This window comes from Electrona antarctica (genome assembly GCF_951216825.1).
Source record: "Electrona antarctica genome assembly, chromosome: 16".
NCBI lineage: Eukaryota > Metazoa > Chordata > Actinopteri > Myctophiformes > Myctophidae > Electrona > Electrona antarctica.
This window is the reverse complement of record NC_136797.1, coordinates 35140630-35149358: the sequence shown is the minus strand read 5'-3', so window position 1 is coordinate 35149358 and position 8729 is coordinate 35140630. Positions and strand designations below refer to the sequence as shown.

Below are 8729 nucleotides of genomic sequence, written 5' to 3'. Positions count from 1 at the left end.
TCTGGAACTTCCGGGGACCCCCACACGGAGTTGCACCACTCACTTCACACATCAACCATTGACCATCATCAACCATTTTTCAATGGTTGATGATGGTCTGTCTATCTGATCTATATCTTTAGTGGCAAGGGACTCACACCCGTGTGAACTATTCTGGACAAATAGGCCTTGTTCAAACACACATAGGCATATGTAACAACCAGGGCTGCCAACATTGGAGTGTCAGAATTCAGGAGATTTTGGGGGGTGTGGTCTGGGGTAGCCACACTCCCTTTGTATGCGTGCACGTTTAAAGTACCAACAGATGACAAGTTGGCACTGTTGAGCTTCACACTGTTGCACAGGTGCATGATGGGAAGCTGAGTTTTTAGCAGCCATTGCGTGATTTCGGGTGACAGTACAGTACAGGGACCCCTTGGGGACCCCCACGCGGTATAACTGTCATTTCTCAACCGTTAACCGGCCCAGCCCCCTGGGCGCGTTCCTGGGGTCTGGATGTTCTGGGGACCCCCACACGGTAAAGGTCCCTGCAGCCTGCACACAGAGTGCGTTTTTCTGATTTTTAGCAGCGTTTCTCCATTGGTTTTCCGAAAAACGCGTCCAGTGTGCCTTAACCTTAACTGTGGGGGGATCACGCAAAGGTATAAAAATGGTACAATGTATGTGATGACTTCATCACGTCGCACATGCGCAGTTTAATACGGACACGGGTTGCCATGCAAAGCCACGGATATCCCCAATCCAGGAGAAATTAAGGAAAAATGACAATTCAGGAGCACAGTTTGAGATTAAGGATAGTTTTTCATAAAGACTTCAACTTAAATAACTCAAACTGCAACTAACAGGCTGCATCATAGTAAAAGTACCTAGTAAAGAGACTATACTGTAAATCAAATTGGGACATCTTTGCCAATACCAAGCCCCTATCACTTTATGGATCAACTAAAATCAGTACAAGGGAAACAAACCCCCTGGGGCTTTTTATCCTTTTTGATTGTACTAGGCTGTACTGTTTAACAAACGTGTTAATAAAGTAGTCAATCAATCAATCAATCAGTGAACTGAGGTTGAGGACTGTATACTGAAGCAAAAAAGAATGCACTGCAACTATGGCATCTTATAAACATTATGGTGTCTTTATAATTTCTGACAAATGTACAAAATTCAGCTTTGTGTTTGCACATTCTATGTATGATTCCAAGACCTAAAAAGATTAGTAAGAATTAAAACAAAATTACAATAAAAAGAAAAAATTCACAGAGGCCTACTTTTAAAGGACAACTTTAGTTTTTTTCAACCATGTAATTTCCTGGGGTCTAGTATAGTAAATAATTTTAAAAAAAAATCGCTATCAAATTTTGTTAAAAAAAATACATATTTAGCCCCATGTTCGAATGCCCCTGCCCCCCTGTCAAAAATAGCTAAAATCGCTAAAACGAAAGAAAGCAGCAAATGAAAAAAAATTAACATTCATCTTTTACTTTCTCTAATAACAACCTAAACATGAACCTTGGTTGAAAAAAACTAAAGTTGTCCTTTAAGCATCAGAGCAATAACATAAATAAGTACACCGTTTCAGATGTCCCTGTTCAATTACATATTCCATCCAACCGAACAAAGATGTGCTTCTAGGTTTTGGGCAAAGGTGGATCACACCATAAGAAGTAATTTAGTCCAGATACTTCCGAGTATAGGTAAACTCTTATTAGAAAAAGTCTGAGGCTTTTCGTCTCTTGGGAAGCTGCAGTAGGTTGTCTGTGATGGAGGCTGGGTCTTGAGAGGAAGGGGTACCAGTTTTGGTCGGTGTTGGCGTGCCTGTGGGTGTGGATGGGCCACCAAAAGGAGTCGCAGCTCTATGTGAGGGGGATGGGGTGTAACTTGCCCTTAGTGCTTTGTCTGTGTATTTACTAGATGTCCGATTTACAAGCCTCTGCAGGGCAGGGGTGAGGGCTGGGCTCAGGCCCTTTGGAGTGAGACTGCAAAACAGAGTGTATTGGTCTGTTAGTTTAAATCATTATGAAACATCATTTGTGCTATAACAAGTGCTATAACAACTAATACTAACAAATTATTATTTTTATTTTGCCAAATCACATAAATACTTACAATATATGTAGTAATAAAGTAATCAACGAATACATAGAATTAATTTATTCGACACTGACAGTTTCAAAATAACAACGCTGCATCAATGCTAGACAATAATTAATTACTAAATTGCAGAGGATATAAACATGAAATGGAAATGGATGAAGATTATTATCTTGTATGGACACAAGAGGGCAGTGTATTACATTCACTATTCATGAAAGAGAAGTGACAGTAGTGTCTAGGAGAGGAAGATAAGTTAACCCACAGAAAACAACAGCAGAAGAGCGAGCCATGGCAACACTACATTATACTAGCTATTCTAAAAGTATCAACAGAAAACAAGCAACAGCTGAAATCTGGTTTAGCCTCTATAGCAAAGCAACAACTGAAATCTGGTTTAGCCCCTATAGCAAATAAAGATAATGTTTCAAAGGTTTGGACATTAACTCATCTTGAGAAGCATTTATGAGCATTTCCACATTCGATCTGGGTGACAGAGAAGTGCATTTAACAGAGATGTTCTTATTAAGCAAAACTTAGTTTTTATAACTAACTTTGTTTAAAGACAAAAACATATGATATAAAGATATAAAGTGTAGCACTGAGATCTTGAGAACACTAAAATGAGTGACTTTTAAGGCATCTCCCGCCCTCAGGAGCAAGTTTAGTCTTTTGGAGGAAGGTTTCTACAAAAACATTATGTCAGACTGTAGATCTTGGAAGAAGGGCAGTCTCTGAAGAAGGGCATTCTCTGTGTTACTACTTGTGACACCTTATAACACCCAAAACAATGCTATAGGTGGTGTTGGTGTAAAGGTCTACACTTTTGTATGACTACATTATTTGTACTTGATCAAAACTATTTACCTTGCAAGGTTCTCTGTGACCTTTCGCAGTGCTTCTTGTTTCTTTGCACGGTTTTTGGCAGCAGCTTCATTGGCCATCTTTAAACCCAATCTCTCTCTTCTTCCTGGCTCTGGAATCTTTTTACAAATATTATCTCAATGTTAGTTTATGAATTTGACAATTCACTTTAAATTAATGTTTGATGAATCAACCACCACTAGTTTAATACCTTAAATGACGGGCCATGGTTCCTCTCAGCATATGGGGTGTCCGACCCATCGAGACGGAAAGGGGTACTTTCTATCTCACCCCAGGTCATTAAAGGGGAATCTGCGCCTACACCTGTGGAAATAAACATAATTGGGAACATCTTTTAGTCTTAAAAAGCACAAGCAAGACCTACAAAGAAATTACATGTCATTGTTAAGTACTAGTGCTGCACCAATATTCCTTTTAAAACACCACGTGTGTTCGACTCATTCGAACGGCAAATGTATATAATTTTAATTGTATCCTAATATTGTATTGTAGCCTAATATGTAATAAAACTTTCGCTCTTTCGTTCTCTATATGCGCCAGCCGCGGTTGGTGCTGAGAAGTGCGCTCTCTTGCGAGATCAAATGAATGAGTCACTTATTAATCTTACAGCCTAATTTTTGTAATGGTTTAGTTTAAGCCCGGGACTATCTGGGGAACAGAGACACATCACTCCAACTATGTGCTCATTGTGCTGCCTGTTATAGAAGTTAGAACAATCCTTAATTCGTCATGAAATGGGAAATAATCTAAGCAATGCATTTGTTTTTGGTTTAAATCAAATTAAGGTAGGCTACAAGATAAATGTGTCACAGAGGGAGCTTTAACTCAAGACTACATTGCGTTTTCATTCAGTCTCCCTGTAAACTGTCTGCCTTCACTACCAAATGAATCACCGTTTCAGCTTGACCCGTTATAATTTTTTTAATCAATTAAAGTGACATTGTGTGATTAACCAAAATTTGTTATACCGGTAGTCGATCATTATTTTATTTTTTATATTCGAATATTCCTTCGAATATGGAATATTCGTTTGCAACCCTATTAGTACAGTGTTGGATATAATGTTTAAAGCACACTTACCCGGAGAAGGGGAGGGTGCTCCTTCAAAGCCATATCCATTCACTGTTGGGGATTCATGTGGGATAAGTTCTTTCCCATCTGGCCCTACTTTACCCTGTTTGAACTGTGCACAAAACATGGTAAAATAGATTCAGTTAGTATTTACCTATTATTTTGTATTCATAGCATACAAATATGCAGGAAGTTTTATCCAAGCACTTCCAAAACAGGTCTGCAACAATTAAAGGCAATTGTAAATGTTGCACTCGCCTTTCAAAAGACTAAGAGAACATATTTGCATTTACATTGCAATATGTATTCATTAAAATATAATATTAGGAAAGCTCAAGCTTAAATCCATCTTACTTTATATGCCCTCGGACATCATTATGGCTCTTGAGAATTACCTGTGCATTGAGGGCTGCAGCCTGTTGAATCTGGCTTTTGTTGAGGGCTTTGCTGAACGGGTCTACAACAAAACGTGTGTTCTTGTGGATTACCTCCCTTGGCTTCTTGAAGAGAGCATCGTCATCTTTCACTCCTATTGTTAAGATTGTTCAAATAAATAAAGTTTACAGATTTGCTTTTGGATCCTGCCATGAACAAGCATTTGTGTAAAACAGTGTACCAAGTCTCCTTACCCTCTGGATAATACATCAGAGCATTTTTTGCTTTATACTCCCAGGTCTCTAGTCCGGCTTTGACACAATCAATGGCTGCCTTCTCTGCTGATGGCAAGGCAAGATTTTCTTCGTGGCGCTAGGAGGAAAAACAAAAACAATTAGCTTTGGTGAAAAAATATATAACAAAATGTGCATTGTGCTACTATCTTGCATTGCAATGCATATATACCTGTTTGTATTCAGCCTCCGCATCATATAACCATGAATGTCTCAACTTCTCCTTGTCTTCTGCCAGCACCATTATTTGCTCAAATGAGGCATTATCTTCACTGGTATTCTTGGCAAGGAAACAATCCAGACTAGGCAGTTCTTTCTCTTCCTCGTCATCCTTCTTTTCTAAAAGTACACAATCAATGAAAATATAAGGAATACTGTAAAGCTTTTTGCTTACTTATCCTAAATGCAATGACTTTATGACTGTAAAATTATAAAGAAATGTATTATTTCCGATGAAGATAAACACTAAACAGATCATTATGTGAAATGGACTAGACCAGTTAGTAAGCTGTTGGGATGCGTGCACCCCCCCCAGAAAACAGCTACATTCAGCTCTTTTCCAACAGTGAGTTGCAATTTCTCAGGAACAGACAAATTTGGATCGTGTTGTATTTTGTCAGAACAAGTCTTATAAATGAGGTCATGAACATATCCCCATCTATACCTTTTACGCCAGCAACGCTTCGGCCAGATGTGGAGGAGGGAGATGCTGCACGCCCTTCTGGAGTCTCAAAACTAGCTGGAGTCACATCTGATATAGACAGGAAACAGGAAAAGATATGCACTCACCAAAAAGACACAAAAAATATCTGGCCTATTATTTGGTTGAAACATTTGATTATCGTCAAAAACAAAAACACATTTTGAGCAACAGTGAGTGATGTCATGTTTATTTATCTAATTAAACATTAACATTTCATCATATAATGGTGTTGTATGGTGAAAATAGCCTATATACAATACAACAGGTTGTGAGCTTGTAGATTTGCTATTTTCTTTCCATTTCTTTTTCATGTTTGAATATAAATTACATTGATTGGTTGGTAGGTTGAAATTGTTTATGGAGGATGTGTGCCTGGTGGTGAAGCCAGCTAGTGCACTGACAACATGATACGTGTCAGTAACTATTACCAAAGATTGTTAATTTAGGAAGATAGTCCATCCTGATTGGAGCCACTAGTGGCGACATGCAAAACCTACAAATGATCTAAGTGGGTGCCGGCGTCAGACTGCAAATCTCACAAACGTCTGACTCCTATCCCACGAGATTGTGTTGCTGGGACAGAGAAAGGTAAATAATAAAGTAGATTTTCTCCCGATTTGTCTCTCTGAATTAAGCCATTTGGTATGAAAATCTTGGGAATATTGTATGGCTTGTGACGATCAGGTCCAATATTTTGTTCAGTGACCATGGGGCGAAAGAATGGTTCAGAAGCTGCGTTCACGTGCACTCTTCCATTGCGATGAATAGACTCCAACCTGCTACCCATCTCCTAAAAAGGCATCCACCCCACTTCACGCAGATACGGAAAGTAAATCGGAGATGGCGAGTCTTGCAATTTCTATTACCAGGCAATGGCATAACAGAATGCTGAAAAGCCCCAGTAAACACATCTGAAACAGATGTTAAAAAAGATAATACATTTTTAAAGCTCACTCTTCACCTTACTTACATGGTACTGAAGCTCGTGGTGTAGATTTCGTCAGAGATGAGCCATATCTGATGGATATCTCTCTCATCCTTGAAAGGTCACCAGTTTCTTCTGCATCTAGGTAATCCTTTTGTGCTTGCAGTTTTGTTACATCAGGGAAGAAATCACGTTGAATGATTTTCTCTAAACTCTGTTAGAAACAAATAAGTACAAAAAGTTGGATAATGGATTGCGTTATATATACCATGTGTGACATTGTAGTGCATGTGTGTGAATATAATCTTTTTCTTTTCTCACTGTTTACTTTTGATAGATCACAGTAAGTTGACAGGAAACGGTAAGAAAGATGAGGGGGTGCCAGGTGGACACGCAGCAAAGGTCATCAGGATCGGGACTTGAACCCACAACATGGCTAGGTGCCCGGACGGCTAGGTTTACTTTTTCTTAACGTATTAATTATACCCTGTTCTTTTAGTCTGTGGAGACTGTACATACTCATAAGTGATAAATAATATCTATATACCGTAAACGGCAAAAGCACCAGCAAGCATTTAGCAACCAAATAGACCCTTATGTGTCTGCAACTCCTAGACCTAGATGTACTGTAATCTGTAAATCAAGCAAAATGGTTTCATTTGTACAGTAAACCCTCCGAGTGTGCAGGCCGCAGGGTCCAATTAGTACACTAATTTGTACACTTTAACAGAGACGTTTACAGTGTGTGTAACTTTGTGTGTGTGTGTGTGTGTGTGTGTGTGTGTGTGTGTGTAAAATCGTACAGTATCTCCTTGAAATAATGTAATCAATGTTTATTATTCTGTCTTAGTTAAAATGTGTTTATGAATTGAATACACGGGACCACCAGTCCACAATGGAAACCAGCCTTTTTGTGAACTTAATCTTTTAACAATCTTTGTAAACCGTACCCCTGTACAATTTCCAAACTATTAATAAAGTATTCAATCGATATTTAATCAATCAAAATATTATTTGAGAATCACTCCTAAATAACAGCAATCTAGCCAACAAAGTGCCATTCATTGCTCAAAGGAAAGGAAAAGCCACTTGCTGCCACTTGTGGCAGCGGTGGCCGAACGGATTGCGGAGCGGTCTTGATACCGGAAGGTCGCCAGTTCGAATCAGCGGTCCGACACGTTAAAATGACCACCGCTGAAGTGCCCTTGAACAAGGCATTGAACCACTACGATGAAATGTTCTATGAGCAGGGCCTGGCTGGAAACAAGTTCTTGAGCTTAGCCCAGATACCCTGGGTAAATATAGTAATCATTTCATTTCATTTCACTTTCAACAGCCAGGCATACCTCTATGTACACCTCTTCGTCCAGAACCTTTCTCTTGTAAGTCCCAGGGCTCTCCTCTTCAGGTTGCTGTCGAAGGGCGACAGTGGTGGCACAAGTTGCAGGGACAAGTGTCCCAGACTGTAACGATCTTCTGACGCTGGCACTCCCTTCCATGGTACAGTACTGATGCTATTTACACTAATACCTTATTAATTAATATGCGACGTTGTTGTTAGCAGTTAGCACACTAGCTAGCTCGGTGTGGTCCCTCTTGAATGCCGAATAGAAAAACAATTACCAATCGATACGATTCTCAGACTTAACTATGCCCTTAACTGGAATATGTACATCTTACCGTCGCTAACAATACTTAAGATAAAATCGTGATTGTAATCAAACACTAACAGTGTGTGTTATAAAAGCGTGGCTGCCTCCTCATGAGAAACATCAACGCTACGTTCGTGCGTGACGTCAGCGGAAGATAATAATAATCTGATTCTTAAAGTGGTATGTACCCTATAACTATTTACCAGATATATAACGGGTATTTCTATTTATATAGTAGACAAATCCGAGACAAAGATGCTTTTAGTTCTGAACTAGGCTATATTTTTTATTATAAAGGGGGGGGGGGGGGGTGATGAAAATAGCGTATTTTACCAACGTCGTTGATTAATTAATCGGCCATACATACGGGGGTCCTTGGCTCTGCACTCTGCAGAGGATGTCATATTGGCACATTGAAAAGTTAAAGTGGCACTTTTATATTAAATAAATTGTAATTCTGTCCAGTCTGTAGGCTGTATAATGAGTATGTTAATACAATACAATTGGGCCTTGGGGTGGTTGTATTTTGTCACCCTGCTCTTGAGACATTTAGATTGTGTCAAAGGTCGCTCAGACACAGGATGGATCTGAATTTCGCCTGAAAAAATGTCAGCACAGCACACCAAAACGGGTTCAAATGCGGGGTAGAAGATATATATATATATATATATATATATATATATATATATATATATATATATATATATATTCAGATATATTTTTATTTGCTCTGT

General features: G+C 39.0%; 1 protein-coding gene across 1 annotated transcript; it reads right to left on the bottom strand.

The window, feature by feature from the left end:
- Positions 1 to 1112: 1112 nt before the first annotated feature.
- On the bottom strand, positions 1113 to 8150 carry ess2 (ess-2 splicing factor homolog). Its single transcript, XM_079525153.1, has 10 exons — positions 7690 to 8150; positions 6389 to 6557; positions 5380 to 5466; positions 4888 to 5054; positions 4677 to 4794; positions 4443 to 4576; positions 4057 to 4159; positions 3167 to 3279; positions 2959 to 3074; positions 1113 to 1976 (listed from the first exon to the last, which is right to left on the bottom strand). The coding sequence occupies exons 1-10, from the start codon at positions 7840 to 7842 to the stop codon at positions 1706 to 1708; spliced, it is 1431 nt and encodes a 476-aa protein (XP_079381279.1). The 5' UTR covers positions 7843 to 8150; the 3' UTR covers positions 1113 to 1705.
- Between the last annotated feature and the right edge of the window lie 579 nt (positions 8151 to 8729).